This window comes from Musca autumnalis, unplaced genomic scaffold (genome assembly GCF_047663935.1).
Source record: "Musca autumnalis isolate F117 unplaced genomic scaffold, ASM4766393v1 scaffold_1, whole genome shotgun sequence".
Taxonomy (NCBI): Eukaryota; Metazoa; Arthropoda; class Insecta; order Diptera; family Muscidae; genus Musca; species Musca autumnalis.
The window spans coordinates 117,591,473-117,614,293 of NW_027411644.1; the positions used below are offsets into that span (position 1 = coordinate 117,591,473).

A 22,821-nucleotide genomic window follows, 5' to 3' on the forward strand; every position below is an offset into this window, starting at 1 on the left:
TTACAGAGAGTAATGTTTTTCATTTCAAAAACTGAGAAGCCAATTGATAATTCCCTTCGCCGGGATGAAATCATGATATTGGTAGCGATCAGTAAAATTTTGCAAAGCAAAGCCAAAGCAAGCTATACAAGATGTCGTTGTAGCACCGCCAAAACCATTGAATCTATGGGAAATTGCTGGTAGCAATTATCATTTTGTCAGGTTGGCTGGATTAAGTGGAGCCACTGCAGTTATTATGGGTGCATACGGAAAACATTATTTGGTAAAAATTATAGATGCCAAAGAACAAATGGAATCAAAGGCAGTGTTTGAAACTGCCAATCGTTTTCATTTCCTGCATTCTTTTGCTCTTTTGGCTGTACCGTTGGCACGACGTCCAGTTTTGGTAAGTTGTGAACATAATCTTATTTTTTGGTTTAAAGGTTTTGTTCGCATCGTTTTGCTCAACTCTTGTAGTTTTCGTTAAGCTGACCACATACAGTCGGAGTCAAAAGAAAGTTAACACCTAACTTTACTTTAAATGTCATTATTTCACTGATATAAGGATGTGCTACATATAAAATATAAAGGGAATGTTTTTAGGTATTTAATGCTGAATTAAAATCCAATAAATATTAGGACTTTCAAAAGTTTAATTATAGAATAAATGACGATTTAACAAAATAACCCACAATTATACGAGTAGCACATCCTTATATCAGTGAAATAATCAGATTTAAAGTAAAAAGTTAGGTGGTAACTTTCTTTTGACTCTGACTGCATGTACAGTGACTGTCACTGAAAATGATGCAACATGGAATAAAAAATGTAATCGTTGATAACTTCGAAACGAGTTGAGAGTTTTTAACAATTCAAAATATAATTTTGTAGGCTGAAAAGTTGTCTTTAACATAACATAGAAAAATATTTCATTTACAGCACCGTTATACTAAAATTTTACCGGAAAACAAAAAATGGGAATTTTTTAATTGAGCATTGAAAATGATGCACCGCAATAATCGATTAATAATGTCCAAATTGTTGGCTTTTTATGCCATTTTAGTAATCAGAATGGTGAAATAATTGGTTCCCTGTCGTTTTCAGTAGTTTTGCCATTGATTCCGACAGAAAGAATGCTGTTCCTAACTTATTTTGGCATAATCGTAGTTTGTGTCCCTTTGTAGGCAATTTGCCTAGAAATTTCAAGTTTTTGAAGTTATTTTCCAAAAAATGACTATTAAAGACCATTAAGGGTTACAGAGTACGTACAAACAATCTAGTGATATATGGAAAGTCCTGTATTAGCCAGGCTTGCCCTATATTATACTAGTCTTTAACGCCGTTATCCTGATACAGGTACAAATCACGACATATGCCCGTAATTTCTAGCCGTAGGTAACCGGGTAGGTAGCTACCTATTAGTTATCTTTACCTACGCATTTGGTAATTTCTGCGTGCAATTTACCGAGGCGTGTAAATTTTGAAAACATGTGGTTACATTGGTGATTTTCATTCATGATCAACCAGGCAAAATCCTTGGTATAAGTAACACGGCCGTTTTCGACCCGGTAACTATCAGGGCAATCATCAATATTTCCCTCGGAATTTTTCCGCACGGAAAATTATTTTAAAAAGTGAAATTCTTGAAAAATCATTATTTTAAAACTTGGAAAACTGCTAGAATCTCCTAATTATGGAATATTCTTGCCTAATCAACAAAAATATTCTCTTTTTGGACATAAATACGGAAATAAAAAATTGTGAAATTGGGGAAAGGGAACAAATTCCGCACGGAATTTTTATTCATGATTGCCCTGGTTACCTATGGATTGAAATTATGAAATTTTGCTTACACGGGGGATATATATGAACTCATAGATAACTACGCGTAGAAATTACGGGCAATAGAGTAGCAAGTGTTTGGAATCACCTTCCATATAACTTGCGTAGTTCTGCCCTTTCGCCTAATACCTTTAGACGTAATTATATTATACCTGCGTGCATAGTACACATTCTATAGTAGGAAGTGCGTTATTATTAATTATTATATTTGATTACCTTTCTATCTTTTTTTAAATGGGGAGCCGCTTTTCTAGTTCAATTTTTTAATTGTTTTCATTTGATTCTTAAAATCTTTTGTTGATCTCTGCTTTGTAAATTTGATAAACACAATTTAACGGCAATACAAATTTTTGGTCTGAAAGACTTTTCGCACTCCAATGTATGAATTATAAATAAAATAAATAAAAGTCAGTTAGTAATAGTATACCGTCACATCCTTTAATAAAAACAAATGTATTGGCGTTAAAGATCAAACATCAGAGTTATTGGAAAAGTCGCTAAGCTATACCAATATTATTTTTTGAATTTTTATTTTATTTTTACCAGTACCAAGTGGATTGCCAACTGCTGTAGAATATAAAAAAAGAGCGAAAATCATTTTTACGAATATCAATCAATTTATTTGAAAGTGGAGCATTATAAACATAAATAAAATGCGTACATACATATGTGCTTGGTTTTTTTGTTTTATATTTTGATATGGGTATTCTATTGATTTGCAACCTTTCTTCTATAGTAAGTTACCTTAAATTATTGTACAAAAATGTTTTAATCGTTTGGATAAATTATTGTGTGTTTGTGTTTACGTTTACTATTTCTATAATGTATCAATTTTTGTTTTTGTTCAAAAAATAAAGTATTTTTTTCCATTGAGCTACTTGCTACTCCCTAAAAATGACTACTTATATCACTAAATGAATTGGTTTGTGATTTCTTGTTTAGAATCTGTTTTTTTTTTGTTTCATCATAATTGACATAATTTTAATACTTTTGAAAAATAAATATTTGTTATTTACTCCCGATTTTTGGAATATTTGGCTTAAAAAATATTGAAAAACTTTTAAATGCAGTGTAATGCAAAAAAATACGATATAAAAAAATTCCTTAAATTCAAAGGAGAAATTTTGATTTAAATAAAATAAAATAAAATGTTCCATGTACATTTTTGCAATATATAGAACACATATTTCGTTTTTGTTGCTTATATTAGTAATTGTTTTATTTAGTAAATAATTGGTTTCAATTCGATAGCTAATAACAACCACTATATGGAGATAATTTTGTCCATTTGTTACTTTGTTTTGTTTTAATAGGCAAGGGGATTTTTTATTACAAAAAATATATTTCATTTTGCGTTTTTTTTTGTTATGTTTTAGAATATTGTTACAACATTAAATGCATTATTAGTTTTGTTTTATTTTCTTATTATCATATTTAAATTATTTATTTTTATTATCAACTATAAATTGGGAAGATGTTTCAGGTTAGGTAAGGGTTTCAATCGAAGCTTTTGTTTAATTTAGAATTTGTGTGATTGGATTTTTTGATATTCTCCACGTTTTCATTGAAGTAAAAGCTCTAGTTCAATATTAGTCACTTAAAATAAATCTAAGCATAAATAATATTTAATATTATTTTTCCTATTTGTTTTCTTTTATTTTTAGACTGGATCTTTGATGGCAGCTGGTACAATATTGTTCAGTGGACCCATGTATTATAGGGCTTTAACCGGTGACAGAACCTTTATACAAGTGGCCACTTGTGGAGGGTTTTGTCTGATTGCTGCCTGGTTATCTCTAATGTTTTAAGCTTTACGAATATATAAGAAAAACAACAACAATTAGATTTTTTTGTTATGCCACATTGTCGGCTCTAAATAATCTAAAACGAAAAATATGCGATATGTCGTTATGTTAATAAAACTAAAAACATCCAACACCTTCTGTGTTATTTTAATATTTTATTCTTTTGTATAAATTAATGTATAAATTATTACTCATTATTTTAGGGTTTGGCAATTAATAATCTAGTTTTTATTCTTCTACTTTCTGTATTTAACTTTTAGTTGTATTTTTTTTCTCATTACTTTACGTTTTCTTTTTTATTGTAAACTATCTATTTTTGTATAATTCGCGTGTTATCTTCCTCCTCGGTTTAATATAATTTAATAATAAAACTTTCCAAAGAATTAGAAATCGCTTAAATTAAGATTGAAATTTGTATTGAAATTAAATCAATAAAAAATTGTAATCCTTGTAATGTTTTTATGTATTTTACGCCTTAGCATTTGCGAATGACATGGGAAATTATGAAAAATTACTAAAGTAACAAGTTACAAGGATGAGGGAATCTGTGGTCCTGCGGTAAGCATGAATTTTGCACGGTTCGGTATCTATGGACCAGAATCGGAGAAAAAAGTATAAAAATCGAATATTTTCTATAGTTTTTTGCTATTTTGAACTTTAAGAACAGTTCGTAGTGGGCTCTGATGTTCCACAAAGTTATATACTGATATATTCGCTACATTATTGTGTTTGAATGTTTTCTTGAATTTTGAATGGTTTAATTTCTATGGAGCAGAATCCGAAAAAAGAAAATAAAAATTGCATTTGTTTTGCTATTTTGACCTTTAAGAACCATTTTTACAGGGGCCTAATTATGTGATTCGATATCGAGTTGTTTCGACCTGAGTACTCAAAGTTGGGATGACAACATTCGTTATCGAGTAATTGAGCATAAATTTGCGAGTAATTTCTCGAGGCCAAATTACCTATCGTAAACAAATAAAATGAAAGATTTCCTTATTGTCTTTTTGTTTAAAATGTAAAAATTGTTGTTTGTTGTCGTTTTATAGAAGAAAAACGATGTTAGTAAATAATTGGCAGCATTTTTTAGACAATATAACAAGAGAAATTGGGAAAAGTCCTCTGCAGTCGTTTTGAGAAATTGTGATAAATTTAGAATTAAAATGCATGCAATCATTAGCCAAAAATTACTTTTGCAGTCGTTAAAAAATAAGTTGAAAAATAAGCATTTCTGGAAAAAAGAAAAAATATATTTAATATTAATAGCCTTTATTGTATAAGGGAAGTACATTTTAAACATTTCATCCCCCGTTGTTTACCAAAGGAAATATTCTCTCAGAGAGGCTAATGCAAAACATCCACCAAACTCTCTCTCATTTATTTTGAGAGAGGATTATTAAGGTAGATGTATCAGCAATCCGTTACAACAATGTCAAAATAATTTTGCAAGAATTAATAATTTTCTTATTTATCTTATTTTCATTCCGAAATTATTATTGAATGTATAGTTCAACAAATTCCACAAATATTTACATTTTTCATTCATAATTTAGTTTTTTTTTTGGTTCTTGCTTTCAAAAAACACCTTTTTTACATCTACCTTCATAATATTCCCTATAGTACACATAGGTTTTCATAGTTCGATTACCGGTTACTCTCGAAACATTCGATCAACGATTTCGATCGAATCTCGTCATGCCGCTTTTTTATCGTGTCGAAATCTGTTTCACGAGCAAATACTCCATCGAATCGAATCACGTAATTAGGCCCCAGGCTTCGTATGTTCCAGAAAGTTGTTTATTGAGATCTAAAGTACATTTTTATAGTTGGTTGTTTGATTCAATTTTGATCGGTTTGATATCTGCAGGCCAAAATCTGAGTAAAAATTATAACGGTAACATGACGTTAACGATTTTGACCTTGAAGATAAGGTTGAATGGAATTTATGTCTTCACAATTATTATTCTTTAAAGATGAGAGCTACAACTTTGCCTCCACGAGTAAACCATTTAGAAGATATGAGCCTGACAAAATGGCCGTTTTTGACATCAAGGCCTCAGGTCTTTGGGGGCCCATAACCGCGAAATTCGAAGTAACAGGGAAAAACGCCGAGACGCGTGTCTTCTTATTTTTCGTCTTCTATCACGCTGCGGTGTCAGAATGTGGTTAATTTTTTTGTGTCGCACAGTGACATCAGAAAAAGTTATTTCAATAGAGAAGTTTTATAGGAACCAGAAATAATCTACGTTTTAAACGGTGCACGATGGGGCTAATGGCAGGTAATTGAAATCAAATAATAACGGAATTATATTCTTAAAACTTTCAAACCTCCAAAACCAAAAAATTACAATCTGGCAACGGCCCACGGCGACATGCCAAGCTGTCAAAGATGTCATAATTTTTATTGCGTTTATTTCTGACATTCAGTCGTAATTAAACAATTTAGGTATTTTGGCGCCAAAACCATGAAGACTGCTAAAAGGAAATCATTTACCAGTGTTATCATTTGGTCTGCTCCAAAACTGCAAGAATCTACTAATTTTTACTATTTTTCCGACAAAATAGTAGATTCTTGCAGGTTCTGGAACACACATATTACCACATAAGCAAATTACTTTTCAATGGCAGTCTTCATGATGATTTTTAGGTTATGGCCGAATAATGGGCGCTATGTACTTTATTATACCCTCAGCCTTTAGGCTAAGGAGGGTATATACACTTTGATACGATGAAAATGTGCCTCATCGAAATAATGGTTTTAGACCCCAAGTATGCTTGGACGAAATGTGTTTCAGACAATTTGGAGTCGATCTAGCCATGTCCGTCCGTCTGTCTGTCTGTCCTGCTGGCTGGAGCGCACGATAACTCTCGAACGGATGAACCGATTCGGTTCAAATTTTGGCTTTCGTAATATTTTGCCCAAACTTAGTTTAAGTTCGAAGATGAGCTACATCGGTCCACTCCTTCCGGTACCTCCCCCACAAAAGTTCGAAAATGTTCGGAAAGTTTATGCGCACGATAACTCTTGTAAGGAGTGACCGTTTTGGTCCATACTTTGTACAGCGTAAACTTTCTACCAGAGTAATATGAGTTTCCAATATGGTCCCAATAGGTCCACTCCTTCAGGTACCACCCACACAAAATTTCGGAAAAGTTCAGTTTAGGGCCATCTCTCGAATCGCGTTGATTTTTCTTTTAGCAACTTGTATTCACTGCCGTCCATACGATGGTACAAGTTTCGTCAGGGGCAAGTCCATACTTCCTGAGAAAACAGCATAAAAGTTGCAAAAAAAACCCTATGACACCGTGTGAGGTCGTTGGAGCGCAAGGCAACTCTCGAACGGATCTGCCGATTAGGTCCAAAATATGACCTTAGTAATATTTTGTCCAAACATAGTTTAAGTTTGAAGATAAGCCATATCGGTCCACTCCTTCAAGTACCTCCCCCACAAAAGCTCAAAAATGTTCGAAAAAATTGCTCGTACGGTAAGTCTTGAAAGGAGTGGCCGAATTGGTATATACTTTACGCATCGTAATATATCTACCAGATATAGATCAGGTTCAAATATGGACTATATTTGTCCACTCCATCCGGTACCTCCCACACAAAATTCCGGACAAGTTCACTTTAAGACCTAATAACGAGTCACTTTGATTTACGTTGAAACAACTTCCATTCGCTGCCTCAATTACGATGGTAAACGTTTTTTTTAGGGGCAAGTCCATACTTCTTGAGCAAACAGCCCGAAGAGTATAAAAACCCCCTATGGCACCATATGTTGAGGCTGGAGATCCACTTCCATAACGGTCAATGTCGATCCATTCCTTTTAGTATCTCCTCCGCAAAACTTTTGATCTTTAATCCTAATCAACATTTTTGTCGGTTCAAACGCCCAAAAGTTTTAAAACCCCCTAAAAACATACTCGTACGTACGGGAAAAAAATTGTTTCAATATAAACAGGCTGAGGGTATATCTCTGTCGGCAAAGCCGACTGATACTTTTTTACTTGTATTATATGTATATTTGAATTCTGGACTAAATAGTAGACACCCTAAGCTTATCCGCATTGCCATATGAAGATCCTTTGACTTCCCCCGATGACGTAATTATAGCTTAAAGTTCGCAAAATATGCAATTTTTACAAGGTCCGTCGTATGTTTTCTATATTTTTTCGTTATATATTTACTCTAATTATTTCAAAAACTGTTTGTATCCAACGTACAACATCTCCTTAATATATTAGGGGTCGATTATGCATTGTCACTAAACTTGAGTTGCGTTGTCAATTGTCAACACAACTGAGATGAAATGTATTATTGGTGTCAACCCAACTGGGTTGTCGATAAACGTGTTATCGATCAGTGGTTTTTCAAACTTGTGAACTCTATTAAATCCAGAAGGCACAATTCGCCAACAAAAAAAAACTATTTTAAAATGATAAGTTCAGTGTACTTATTTTTTGATGATTAAGAAAATGTACAGGGCATGACATCTATTAGAAGAAATTTGAGGGAAAAGTCGAATCCTGTCGCATCCCCACGGTAGGAGATGGCACTGACTTACTGACGGCATTGGCTAACTATTTGAGCACCGGCGTTAGCTCAGCCTATGGGGCCGCAGTTCTTGTCGGTAAGTCAGTACCTGATAGGGTTACCAAAAAATAAATAAAAAAATATTTTCAGAGGATGGATACGTAAAAAACCAAGACTAAATCACGCGTAACGAGATGATATGTCGATATCAACGGAACGACTAGCTATTAAGGCCTGCGTACATAAGCTGCCTTGCCTGCTTACCTTGCTTGCTTCTGATAAAAGAATAAAAAAGAAAAGGGCAACCCAGTTCGAAATTTGCTCGGCCTTCTTTATTCTTTTATTTTTATTATGTCAGAAATGAAGCAGAAAAGCAAGGCAACCAGGCAAGGCAGCTTATGTACGCAGGCCTTTATGGCACTAATGGTCTTAGCTAGTGCCAGAGAAATCCCTCCCCACCATGGTGTTTCCTTTCCTCTGAATATAGGAAACATCCCTGAATCTTCCCCACCTGCATCTAATCTACGTTTTCTTACCTTATTTGTTTACTCAGCCGTCCCTAAATTGCTTGATCCTCCGTAAATGTCATTTCTCTTTTGAGCCTTTGCGTTTTTCTTTTCAGGAACCGACGAGGATAGGCATATTCGTCTGTCCGAACGTTTGTTTATTATTGTATTGTTTATGTAATAAAGTTTCGAGTTTATCAGGAACAAACGAAGCAATGTGAAATCTCCTACAGTTATAGGACTGCGCGCAAACCAAACCCGTGGATTAATAAGTGAATAGGAATTGTTTCTTTATATTTTATAAATAGCCACAATTAAGCATAATCTATTTATTCTCTTTTTAAGGTTGGCAGTAGAAAAAGGTGGTGTCAAAAGTCGAGTGAGTCTGTCCGTCCGTCTGGTCGACGAAAGATACCTTAGCGCCTTAGGGACCTAAGGCGCGCACGTGGTTTCCAACGATGGGCCCAGGGTTGTAGAACCACAGCAAATTTAAGAAAAATTATATATTTTTATTTTAGTTGCACTGACTTATCGATTTTAAAGGAGCCGAACTCGTGGCTTAATAAAAATATTGGAAAACTACTAAATTTTGATTTTCAAATCTGGTGGGTTTCGCTTGTAGTCATCATCCAACGTTCTCCTCAAGCGCCAAAATTAAAAAAGTTACGATTTTCTTATCGTCATCTCGTAGAGCGGCTCAAGGAAGTCGGCTGTCATTAGGTGTGTACGATAACTTTTCCAGCAATAATTACTCAGTCAGTTCCGGCAACCTCTCTCAGTGAATTTTACTCTCTCAAGCAAGAAAAGCTGCAGAAAGTTATCGAAAAGCATTTTGCAAAAACTTGCAAGAAAGTCAGCTGTTTCCGAAAATGTATGAAATTTGTTTTTGTTTATTTTGATATTTTAAACCAAACGGAACAAAAACATAAATTTTAAAATTGCAGTTTACTTATTTAATGCTTTAATCCTTTCCACAACGCTTTAGAATCTAAAAAAATGTGCAATTGTGAAATTTTCTTGGTCAAAAATGTTAACATTTCGAGTTGTTTACATTGAACAGGTGATTAAAAGTCAGCTGATCAGAATTGCAAATTTTTGCAGGACAAATTTTCCCAGCAAACATTAGGAAGTTCTCAGTCACAAAACTCTCCAAAAATCTCTCCAAACTCGCTGTCTTTTGCTGGATAATTTTGTTATCGAACAGTATTCAGTAAAAATTTGTACGAATTTGTACAAATTTTTGGGTTATCGTACAGACCTATTCTGACAAACGACTCCGAATGGGAAAATGTTGCCACTTTCATATTAAAATATCGAATTGCCAATTACATTTAAGATTTAGTGGCTTGTGCACACCACAATCCATTGGAATTGTCATCTGTACTGTAAGTTGAAGCTAGAAAAGATCTGTATAATCAGTAAATTATTTTAGGTTTAAGGCGTATTTTCGATTGCTAAAGGATGCCTAAGGTTTACATAGTGGAAACGTTAAAATATGACTTCAAAGTAAGTTACAGATCAACAGCAATACCCCCACTTTTAAAAGTGTGCGCTGCGTAGAGATTTTTTGCGGAGGGAAGTTTCCAAAAGTCCCAAGACAATGATTACAACAATTGCATGGCTCAGTCTACATTGTCGAACGTATTGAAAGAAGTTGTCCAGTTGAAAGAGGACAAATTTTGCCAATATTGGATCGTTTCGAAGTTGACGGAGGAGGAAAAAATAAAAATTTTATTCTATAGATGGAACCTCCATACTGTTATCCTACCACTTCCTTGACATATATCCATATAACAATTCTGATCTCTGACTTCCTAAGTAAGACTAAAAAGACAACAAACATTCAGTAACATTTCTTTGTCAGTTGTAAATTATCATTTAAAAAGACACAGCTAATATCTAAAAAGTTTTGGGATTTTGCGGGATATATGTAAGAGAAAATAAAATGACAAATGAGCTTAGTGTTAATTAAAAAAAGAACAAACAAAGCAAAATAAAGGAATCCACGCTTCAAAGTAAATTTACATAATTTATTAAAAAATAAAAACTTTTAAAATAAAATTAAAAAATATTGTCGTTTCATTTGGAACACATAATGTGTGCTGTTGTTGTGGTTATTGTTTGTGTTATTTTTTTTTGTAATTATTATAATATAACATGTTGTTGTTTCTCTAATAATACACATAAGTACAGAAGTATTTTAATACATACTCGTATGTCTACAAATATTTTTTTTATAAAATGCATCCTTCAAGGATAAATAAATAGCAGTATTATCATTTCCTATTTACATACATATACACATTGTTGTTGTTATTGTTATACATACAAATATAATAATATTATATAAATTATATTATTGCACAGTATCAAAATAACATGTACAAGGTTTTGTTTCCTAACAGATTTATTTTTTGTTTGTTTTTGTTTAGAATTGATATTCAATTTATAGTCATTACATCATTTTTTTACATTAATTTTCATACACATTATGTATTACATAGTTACTAGTTTTACAATCATTATAATAATGATAATTATTGTCTTAAAAATCGTATAATCATAATAACAAAAATTAAAAAAAAAGATTAAATCCTTTAACAAAAGCCCAGTTATTTTGTTTAAATATGAATGCCCATCGTTGTTAAGATGTTCGTTACTATTGTAGAATTATTTTTGTTTTTTCTTTTTACAAATATGAAAGGTTTTTATGTATTCATTATTTTCTTTTTCTCTCTTAAATATATAAATATTTATGTATGTATATAAATAGATCAACTACTTTGTTTCTACTACATTTTATGTTGTACATGAAGTTTCCAGTTTTGATATACCATAGTGGGTTATGAATTTTTGTTGTTTTTTTATTTTCCGGTTTTAATGACACGTTGCTGCAAATTTTGAAGGAAGATTTGTACTTATATATAGCGAAGTAGATATGCTTAAAAGGGTATTTTTATATTATAAATTTGGTATCTTTAGAACCATAACCTAGCTTTTCAAATTACTTGTCATACCAAACATTTTTGCAGTCGTAATAAAATTAATTAGAGGGTACTCAACGATTAGACATGAAACAAAATGGCGCCCAACGTAACCCCAAAACCTTGAGATGACTGACTGAAGTTACCGTGCAATTTCTTTCGTCGAGGCTTTTCGCTTGCCTTATAAAATATACATGTTTTCTTTAAAGCTTTCTAGGAACAATCAATGGATGTGTTCATAGCGACACCGGTGTCAGGTCTGTTGGATTTGCAGGACATCCGAAGAGGTGAAGTGTGATGTGTTGTGTTGACCTTATTCTGGGCACGTGTCTGAGATCTCAGTATTCAGTAGCGAGAGATAGCTATTTAGGTACCTAGAGTCGTGGGCGTATGAGATTGGATTGGATTGGGGACCTTCGATATGTAAAACTTGGATTGTAATGGGGATAGTACGTACTATGGGGACCCCTTTGTTTGTTTTTTCTTGGAGGAGATTTGTTTCCTCGGAATTCGACATAGCATCGGCGGCTTATTGGCGGATTGGGGAGAAAGATATCCGTGACTTACGAATTTACTCTCTATGTCCTCACGAACCAGAAGCATCCGAAGCATGTGTTCCGGCATATATCGCTCCAAAAATGAAATCATAGACGAACACGAACAAGTAGATGCTAGTGTGACGACTCCTGGCCGAGGTGAAGTGGGTGTCGCAGGATTGCAGAGACTATGGTATATGTTCCTTTTTATTTATTTATTTCGAATCGACATACGGAAACAGGCTTCTAAATGGTTTCTGTTGTATTTGTTCGCCAGAATATATTGTCACCATAAATGCCAAAAATCGTAACTAAGAAAATAATAATTTTACGGGAATAATTTAATGGAATATTAATCTTATGAAGGCGAGTGTATGTAATGAAACCAAAACCGCGGAAACGCTTGGTTTTGGGATCCGTCATTACAACAAAATCTGCAATATTATCCCATTTTTCCGAAGTGCCATTTCTTGGATAGGATCGTTATTTTTTAACATAGAAGCTTGACATTTTGCAAGAGCATGTATTTTAGTTTTATGTATTAGATTCAATCAAACAACTAATTTTGACTTTTTTTGGTGATACGACTTAGGGCAATTAATAAAGACGATATGTAGGTGTTCCAAAATATAGAATCTTTCATATTAAGACGAATTTACTTAGAATAAAGGCAAACATATCTTTCGTCTATAAACGCATTTAGCAAAGCTATATGTGAATACATTTATTAAACAACCCCCTTGCTAAGTTACTTTGCAAGTAACCCAAACCCATATTTGCAGCACGGTGGCATTTACTTCCCATAGTATGTTGGTGGTAACAGATGAATCGATTATGGATAGGGATAAACTGAATGTTAGCCTAAAAATTTTGGTTTTGTTGCATTTTCAAAAAATAGTGTCTTCTGTATTTTAGCATTTGCCGGATGATTTGTTATGGGCTCTAAAATTTTTAATATATAATCCTTAAATACTTTGGGTACTTGAACGAAATGTCAAGGATCTTTTTTGGCCTTTAGGTTATCCTCATGGGCCTGAAAAAAAAAAAACACAAGAAAAATATACACATTACTTCTTTATGCCTTACATTTCTGAACCTAACAATGATGTACCTTTTGTGCTACTTTTAACAGGCTATCGAATGTGGAACTGCCTGTTTGTTTCACCATGCCATAGAATATATTGGTTTTACTTTGTGTCAGCAGTTCAAATGGTGAACCAAATTCCACAGCTCGTCCAGCATCCATTACCAGGACTTTATCCGAATCCATAACTGTGTGCAAACGGTGAGCTATTGTCAGAACAGTGCAATGTTTGAATTTATTACGTATGGTGGTTTGAATTAAGGCATCGGTTTGTGGATCAACATTGGCAGTGGCTTCATCCATTACCAGGATACGATTTTCTCTTAGAATGGCTCGCGCCAGACAGACCAGTTGTCTTTGGCCAACAGAGAAATTGGTGCCTCCTTCGGAAATTTTACTTTGTAATCCGCTGGGCAAATCACTGACAACATCCTTAAGTTTAACCTAAAAGTAAAACAGAAAACCCAAAAGTTTACTTCTCAATGTGGATTCGTTAAAAACTTTAGGTTCTACATACCTCTTCCAAAGCTTTCCACAGCTTAGCATCTCCATATTCATCAAATGGATCCAAATTGTAACGCATAGTTCCCGAAAACAAGACAGGTTCTTGGGGTATAATCGATATTTTACTACGCAAATCATGCAAACCCAATTCCTTGGTATCCCGTTTATCGATAATTACAGCACCATCGTTGTACGACAAACGGAATAAGGCATTAATAAGCGATGATTTACCCGCTCCAGTACGACCTACAATACCGATTTTTTCTCTTGCCTGTATGGAAATGTTTAGATTTTTCAACACCGTTTCTGCCTTGGGATCGGGGAAATAACGCAAACTCAAATTGTCAAACACAATTTGACCCTCTTCGGGCCATGATTTGGGTGGTTTTTTACTCGGTGGTGATTCAAATTCACCCTCTGGTTCCATGTCTTCGTATTCGATAACACGTTCAACAGCTGTCATATTATTTTCCAATTCAGCCGACTGGCGCATACCCCATTGGACCATACCAGTCATACCCATGGCTTGGGTAATGGCAAGACCAACATCGCCTCCATTTTTCGGAGAAAAGAGGAAGAAACTCAAAGTGATGACTGCAATGTACAGGACACAACAACAGTCGAGCCAATAGCCAAAGGCACGACTAGTCGACAGGAACATGTAATAGCCGGAACTGTGAAGATCCTGATAATTATCAAATTCGGATATTAGAATTTGTTGAGCGCCAAATGCCCGAATGGTGGACAGGCCATTCAGGGATGCTCCCATGTGTGAGTAAATGGGGGAACGGGCTGGAATCAAATAAAAATTAAATATTATTTTTTCAATAGAAGTTCCCACATCTTTCGACTTACTTATGGCCTCCAAACGTTTCACATCTCTCGAGGTATTCAAATAGAACGAACGCATAAAATAGAAAATCACACCCAATATAGCTGTGGCCAACAAATACCACGGATTCACAATACACAACACCACCACAATGCCCAAAATTGCCAAAAAGATTTGTATAACATCCATCATAACACCCGGCAACACTTCATCCACCTGACCCAAATCTTTGGCAAAACGATTTAGGATACGACCAGCCGGGTTTGTGTTAAAGAAATACATTGAGGCCCGGGTAACACCATTAAACATGGTGTTGTGCAGATTTGTGGAGGATTGTTTGGCCAAGGTAAAGAAGAGCAGGGAACGCAGCAGGGAAAACAATATAACCGAAACATTTATGCCAGTGAAGATGTACAGATCGACGGGATCTGAATTACTGTCCAGGCGTCGTTCGGGTCGCCGATAATAGTCGGTAACTGTACTTTGAGATTGGCCATTTTTATTGACCCTGGAAAAATTACAATTATTAAAGATATAAACTAAAGTGCGATACGGCTGCTTACCAGTATGACAGGAAATAATCACCCCCCGAGGCCAAAACTTGAGCCCCAATACAAAAGAATGCCATAATCGAGAATAGAAAATATCCTCCACTTGCCCCAAAATATTTCTTATAGAGTTTCAAACCAATTTTACCCTCTTCACGTGACTCCTGGACCTGCTTGGGGGCATCACCCTGGGCCGATTCAGCCACCGAGCCCATTGATGAAACACTGTTTTGTCTTGAACGCATTTTACTATTTTGTCGTGATAAAGGCTGTCGTGTTTCGGTGACATCACTCTTTACACTTCCTGTGTCTTCGTTTTTATCGGCTTGCGTCAAAAGTTTGGAGAATTCCAAACCACTCTTACGCATTGATTCAAATGTCCCGGTGGCACTTATGCGTCCCTTATCCATGATGACAATTAAATCGGCTTGTTCCAAAAATTGCAATTGATGCGTAACCAAGAGGACAATGTCATCACGCAGATAACCTCGCATACATTGATCAAACAAATGGCGCCCAACGTGGGTGTCAACAGCACTCAATGGATCATCGAGCAGATAGACATCGGCCTTGCGATACACAGCCCTGGCTAAGTTGATACGGGCCTTTTGACCACCAGAAAGAGAAGCACCGCGCTCGCCAACAATTGTCTTGTCGCCAAAGGGCAATAGCTCAAAGTCACGCTCGAGTGCACATTTCTTGACAACTGTGCGATAGCGCTGCCTATCCATGGGTAAACCGAACAAAATATTCTGACGCACCGTACCAGTAAATAGCCAGGGCTCTTGTGAGGCATATGACAGGGTGCCGCTAACATTTACCGAGCCCGATTCTGCCGGAAGTTCACCCAGTATGGCCTGGATTAAACTGTGGAATAAGGAACAAAGTGACCAAATGAAATCAATTATCAATCAAAATATATTCATCTTACCTTGACTTGCCGGAACCCACCGGTCCTATAACCGCCACCAAGGTACGTGGTTTAATTTTTAAATCAATGTTTTCCAATGTATATTCCGTTGATTGGGGATCCCATTTAGCCTTCAGCTTATTAATACTAACACTAGCCTCCACATGATGCGGGTGATGGTGATTGCCCACAATTGTCATGGGTTTTATAATGCCATTCATACCAATTGCCTTGCCATTTTCTTCGATTATCGCTGTTGGTTGTAGTTTATTATTTTCACAATCAACATCCTGCGATCTGTCCCGCACCTTGGTCTCTTCGTGCATCATATACTTTTGGATACGTTTAAAGGACACCATTGTCTCGGCAAACTGTGATATACCCATGGGAAAGTAAATGGTCATGGTGTTACGTAGGATGTTGTAAAATGCTGTAATGATGAATGCCTTTTCAGCTGTCAGTAGCTTTCCCAAAAGAACATATCCCACCAGACTGGCAAAAACAGATATGCGGGTGAGGAACATAATGAACGATTGTAGAATGCCACGAATATAATTGACATAACGAATGGCATTCATTTCTTTGAGACGGGCATATTGAACAATTTTACCAAATGGTATTTCCCAGGCATACATTTTGATGACCTGAATGCCAGATATGATTTCGTTCATCATGCGCACACGTTCATCGGTGCGCAGGGCAGTGCGTAAACGTAGAACGGAAGTCTTTTTGCCCAAATAGGCTTGTAACGGCAGGAATAGTATCATAATTGCTACACCGAATAGTGACGAGACTCCAATCTGGAAGTATAAAATACAATCCAATTAAAAGGAGTTGGATCCAAAAAGGAAACTCTTCAAAATATATCCACCCTTGTAAACATAAGAAGGTTTATATAGAATTTAGAGGTTTGTTTAGTCAAAGAAATATTGAAGCTGTAGAACATTCCATAATGCGAACAAATGATAAAGTGAAGGTTGACTGTCAGAATTCCTTCTCCAGAATATAAGAGGATCGGAGCAGGATAATGAGAAAAATTAAAAGGCATTTGTTGTTAGAATTCTGAGATAAAATGATCGAAAAAATGGCACCGAACGTGGTTTTTTAAGAATTCTGTTAGGAGATGAAATGATGAAACAAATGGCGCCCGACGTATACATGTATACAAAAATCAGCTCAATGATCGTCGACTTCATGGAACGGTTCTGACCTGACGGTCTTTAACATGGCAATGTCCAGGACTTAACTTCGCCTCACTTTCATATCAAGTGAAGACTGATTTGCTCGTGATGTCATATGGGGAACCTCTTTCAACCTCTCCGATTGAATCAGTCCACTGACATTAAAACTCTTTACAAAGTGAAGGTAATCGCATGCGATGTTATCTTCTACAAGGACAAAGGACCCGACATCGTACAGTGTCGTAACTGTCAACGCTATAGACATGTTTCAACAAACTGCAACATGACATACCGATACCGTAGAACCGCCAACTGAAGAGGAGCCAAATATCGGTGCATTGAAGCCACTACTTAAATGCGCTTAGGTAATGTGCGTGCCGGCGTATCATTCGCTGTAGCTAAAGGAGTTCGCCCTGCATGCTCCACAGGACCAAATCTGACACCAGCCATAAAAAACCACAAAATCGGAAATCCAGAGCCCAGTGGTGACTCACAAATTTCAATATGGACATGGAGCCGTGAAGATGTCAACACGAAAAGAAAGCAATCTCCTAAAATTTTGGTTGTTGTAACAGTGTTTTTTATTGTATCTTTGTATATTCGTTCTTCTGCTTTAACTGGCTCTGGGTCAATCTCCAGTTCCAGGAATGTTGCTGCTTCGAAGGGATGTAACCACAGATCCACTGGAGTAAGTTGAGTAGGTTGGGCGGTGCAGTTGACGTGTGTTGTACGGGCCTGTGCCGCATGCTAGACAGATGTTTTGCACAGTGTCGTCGATCCTTGCCCTATAGGAGTTTAGACGGCGTAGTTTGTCGTGGCAGCTGACGCTCCTTAGCTGCGATAGAAGGGGGATGTGCTCCGAGAACCGCATTCAAACGATAGTTGCTTATGGCATCTGCAACTTCGTCCGTATGAATGCTAATCAAACCCTCTTGATATGTTTGTTGATCTAGGAAAGCTCTCTGGTAACGCTGGACCTCTTCTTCTAGATCATGAAGATTCTTCTTGACCTTGCTGAATGGGTGGGGCCTATCCATCATATGGTGATTGGAATAGCTCACACGGTAACATCATAGTAGGTACAGCAAAGAAAGCATGTGATTGTGTTGATGTACTGGAAGAATCTTTGCCTCCTTATGTAGATGGCCAACTGGAGTCACGAGGAGGCACCCTGTTGCTGTTGTCAGGGCGGCATTCTGACAAGTTTGAATATTTTTCCTTCGCGTACCACTTAGATTCGCGGACCAAATGGCGCCGCATAGCTTACCACAGACCGACCCATCGCGTTATATGTGGTCTACAAGGTTTCTTTATATGGACCCCAAGTGCTGCCGGCTAGAGACTTGAGGATTTTGTTCCGCATTTCAGCTCGTCGCAAATAGTCGGAATTCTGCTACCATCTCCCCTGCGTCGTCCATGTGGTCAACAGACTTGCCGTAGATTTAGTTGCGGATATTTGCATATTCCTCGTGTAGAAAAAGGTGGTAAGATCGATCAAAAAGGAGTGCAACTTTTCACAAATGTCATCAGGGAAGGTACCAGACGCCAAGATCGTACAATCGTCCGCATACGTTTGTATCTCAATACCGTCTGGACTGGGCGGAATATAGGAGAGGAAGAGGTGGAACAGTTCACTCTACGGGGCTTGGACTTCTTGTTTCTGAATTCCACAAATGACTGGCGTTCACACATACATATGTATAATTATCCAAACAGCTTGCCCTGGTTGAGTTCTCGACTTATGTATATGTGTGGATAGAAGTGCTAGGTTATTGTCGTGCTGTGCTGCTTTCGGAATCCTAATTGATGATCGCCGATTGAATAGCTATTTCTGACACTAGGGAGCACTAATGACTCAGAGGTTTTTGCTACGGGGACAAAAGCGAAATCGACATGTACGATTCACTGACATCCTTGCCTTGTTCCGTAGTGGGACCACCTTGCCCATTTTCCAGACTTCGGGAAAGATGAGGGTAGCTAGCGATTGGTTGAGGACCTTAGTGAAATGCTTCACTCCCGGAACATCCAGCTGTTTCAGCATTACCATGGAGATTCCATCAGGGCCCAACGCCTTGGGTGATTTGGAGTTCCTGATGGCATTCGCAACATCATCCACTGTTAACTGTGGTGGTTCATCATCGGCTGTAAGAGATCTGATACGACGTAGTACTCTTCGCCCTGTCACTCCCGGGGTTTTCGACCAACTGTCGATTGAAATATCTTGCGCACCTCTTAGCATCAGTCAATGTAACGTCGCCAAACGTGAGAGTGGTCCTATCTTCCTTCTTTCCAGGGTTCGAGAGAGAGAGATAACCGTTGCCCACAATTCAATTATTCCGGTTGCAATGTTGAAACTCTTCAGATGATTTTACCACTTGTCCGCTTATCACCGACCAACCCGTTAACTACCAGTGTTAGCTCCCTGACTCTGGGGTCACTGGGGTTGGTTCGACGAAGTTCATCCCGCTTATTTGGTAATCCCTTCGCCTCTGCTGGGAAATTTTGTCTCAGTTCGGGTATTCTCTGAAGTGATGATTAGTAAACTCTCTGAAATAAGGCTAATTAGAGTTCCCACGATTGATGAAAGTGCGGTGCTCAGAGGTCATGAAATCGGGCGGTCTGCTGATATGAGGGGATGGTCTGACCCAAGAGAAACGACGGATAGTCTACGTCTGGTGAACTGTGACATTCTCCACTAATTCTGGTAGGGGCGTTCTCATTGACCGTGAAAAGCGTAAACCTATGAATTTGCTCAGCAATCACTATATCACTCTGGTCGTTTCCGAGGACCGAATATCACGATGCTGGAGAACAGCTTTTTTCGGTGCAGCAACTCCACTTCGGTTGTTCCACACCTGACTGCTACCACATTCCATGCAAGGGGTCTTTTGAGCCAGGCTTAAGCGAGGTGGCCTGTATTGGACAGACAGATGCAATAGGGAAGCTAAACCCCCACCTCCATGTCTGGCGCGATCCTTTATCTGTACGTTGTAACCATCACAATGCTGTAGGCCGCAGTTGTTGTTGAGCTTGGTTTCCTGCACCGCCGCGACATTGATATTCTTCTGACTCACGAAATCTACTATTTCCTCGATCTTACCGCGGAAATCCATTGCAATTAAATAGAAAAGGATGTATTTTCGGGGATTGGAACAGCAAAGGCTAGTGTTATGTGCTGCTGCATTTGGTGTAAGACATAGGGCCTGTTGCAGAACTGCAAGAATCAACTAATTTTTACTATTTTTTTCGATAACATAAAGGCAAATTTGTTATCGTAGTAAACATTTGTAGATTCATGCAGGTTCTGGAACAGGCATATATTCTACAGTTTTCTAATCCTTACCCACCTTATATAGGTAAAATAAGTTATTTGTCCACTTTATCCAATATAAAATAAAGAAAATGTATACTTTCCTACAAACTTACCTCTCGATACATTAAAAATGTGATTATGACAATTTCAATTGGCCCCAGCCACAAATAATGCATGTGTATCATCGATGTATCCAGTCGGCCAACATCGTTCGATATTAGATTCACCACCTGACCTGACGTTGTACTGCCCAGTGCGGTCTTACTCAGACGTAGCGCCTTACGATATATCATGCTACACATGGCCACGCGTATCTTCATGCCCACGTGAAGTATGCCTAACATGTAAGGATGCATGAACAGGACATTGACGGCACTGCATAGAATCACACCCAAAGCGTACAGATACGCTGTGGATAGATCGCTACTGTCATTATTTTCGGGTTTGGCATAGTACGATACAAGACCACCCAAAAATAATGGCTGAGTAACACTGGAAATTGAGAAAAGAGACGAAGGTGTAAACGCAAAAGTTTTTTCTCGTTTTCATCGAATTTCATGGGAATTTTTATGGTTGACTGTTTGTACCATTTGAAATGAGATTGGATTTATGCTAATTCGTGTGTGATATGACCTTCAATCTACCAATCTCATTGCAAATGGTATACAGTGAATATTTTGGGAAGGATTTAATTTACCGTAAACCTATTTCTAGAATAAATAAAACAAAACCTAAGGTGGCGAATCGTAAACCGAACACTTTAAGAACCGCCCTTAGAAGACTCGGCTCTTTGTGTTTCATTTGCTTTTTGATGCATTCTTCTTCCCATGCCTCGGATAGTTTGTGACCCAAAATATCTAAAAAGGAAAGAAAAAAAAAAGAAGTCAATATTTAGTTATTTCTTAGATATTCAGATTTATATTATACTAGCAGGATTGGAATATGGAACAAAATAAAAGACAATTTTTTCATTACTTACGGTTACAACATATGAAATTAACACCAAAATGATTTAGTTTCCCAATAAATCAGAAAAAAATCGTTGCATTATCCCGCTTTTGAAAGATCATAACCGTCTGGTCTTAGGGGACTTTAATGCTCATCATAAGTTGTGTCATTCGGTCCTCGGAAACGACCAAAGAAGTATAGTGCTGGCTGAGCAGATTGATAGCTCTACGTTTTGCACGGTCAATGAGGATGGTCCTACCAGAATTGGCGGAGAGTGTCACAGTTCGCCAGACATAACCATCGTGTTACCTGGTCTGACAAATGACGTCACTTGACGTCGTTTCCCTTGGATCAGACCATCTCCCCATAATTATCTCAATCAGTAGACCGCTCGATTTCATTACCTCTGAACGCCACACTTTCATTAATCATGGGAATTTTTTAATCTAATCTAATTGGCTGAGTTTCAGAGAGTTCACAAATACCGCTTCAGAGATCAGTCCAACCCTTCCGATGGACGGGTACCAGAAAGGACGTTCTACAGCCGCTCGCCATATATCTTCTGGCCGAATACCCGAAATGAGGCCAAATTTCCCTGCAGAGGCGACAGAATTAGCAAATGAGCTTCGTCGTGCCAACCCCCGTGACCCCAGAGTCAGAGAGCTGACACTGGAAGTTAATATATTATTATTATAATTTTCTTCCGAATTCGGACCGAATTCTGTCAGAAAATCTAAATTTTTCTCCGAATTTTCCAAGAATTTACTTCCGAATACGGACCGAATTCGTCGCGAAACTCTAATATTTTTTTAGAATTTCCTTAGAAAATTCTTTCCGAATTCGGTGACCACGTCCATACAACTTTCGTACCGAATTCGATACGAATTCGGCATCAGAATAGGATATTTTTTCAGAAATTCTGTCCGAATTCGATACGAATTCGGAAAAAAATGTTAGCTGGGTAGGTTGGTCGGTGAGTATAAGCGGAACAAATGGTTGTTAAATCATGTGAAGAGTTGCGACTTTGGAGCCAAATTTAGTGAAATGTGGGCAACGGTGAAGTCATTCTCGAACCCTGAAAGAAGGAAGATAGGACCTCAGCCACTTATTGCGACGTTACGCTGACTGATCCGAAGAGTTCCGTAAGTTATTTCAATCGATAGTTTGTCAAGCACCAAGGAATTGACAGGCCGAAGAGAAGAGTACTGCGTCGAATTAGATATCTTCCTGCCTTGGATGAACCATCACAATTTGCAATTGATGATGTTCCGAATGTCATAAGGAACGCTGAAGCATCCAAAGCGTTGGGCCTTGA

The 22,821-nt window shown here is 37.1% G+C and overlaps 2 protein-coding genes and 1 long non-coding RNA gene across 6 annotated transcripts in view; 2 read left to right on the plus strand and 1 right to left on the minus strand.

Annotated features, from left to right (window-relative positions):
* The first annotated feature begins 114 nt into the window (after positions 1-114).
* LOC141405553 (transmembrane protein 256 homolog) lies at positions 115-3,644 on the plus strand. The gene is made up of 2 exons (XM_073990021.1): positions 115-385; positions 3,486-3,644. Exons 1-2 carry the CDS (start codon positions 236-238, stop codon positions 3,627-3,629), a joined length of 294 nt encoding a protein of 97 aa, XP_073846122.1. The 5' UTR covers positions 115-235; the 3' UTR covers positions 3,630-3,644.
* A 4,496-nt stretch (positions 3,645-8,140) lies between these two features.
* LOC141405556 (uncharacterized) lies at positions 8,141-13,221 on the plus strand. The gene is made up of 3 exons (XR_012413225.1): positions 8,141-8,257; positions 8,311-10,051; positions 10,099-13,221. It is a non-coding gene; the product is annotated as an uncharacterized lncRNA (long non-coding RNA).
* Positions 11,389-22,821, minus strand: part of Mrp5 (Multidrug resistance protein 5) — a 93,529-nt gene continuing 82,096 nt past the window's right edge. For 3 of the 4 annotated variants that reach the window (XM_073989950.1, XM_073989972.1, XM_073989961.1), the window contains exons 4-11: positions 21,256-21,415; positions 20,672-21,050; positions 16,086-16,864; positions 15,170-16,021; positions 14,630-15,114; positions 13,788-14,566; positions 13,298-13,714; positions 11,389-13,219 (exon numbers count right to left, since the gene is read on the minus strand). In XM_073989950.1, the coding sequence (XP_073846051.1) occupies positions 13,181-13,219; positions 13,298-13,714; positions 13,788-14,566; positions 14,630-15,114; positions 15,170-16,021; positions 16,086-16,864; positions 20,672-21,050; positions 21,256-21,415 (3,890 nt within the window). In that variant the 3' untranslated portion in view covers positions 11,389-13,180. The remainder of the gene's footprint in view (positions 13,220-13,297; positions 13,715-13,787; positions 14,567-14,629; positions 15,115-15,169; positions 16,022-16,085; positions 16,865-20,671; positions 21,051-21,255; positions 21,416-22,821) is intronic. The other variant, XM_073989983.1, reaches the window with a different exon arrangement.

Coding starts and splice junctions, on each gene's coding strand:
- LOC141405553 (XM_073990021.1), top strand. CDS start 236: ATGGGTGCATACGGAAAACATTATTTGGTAAAAATTATAGATGCCAAA. Junction 386..3,485: donor TGGCACGACGTCCAGTTTTG/GTAAGTTGTGAA, acceptor TTTTATTTTTAG/ACTGGATCTTTGATGGCAGC.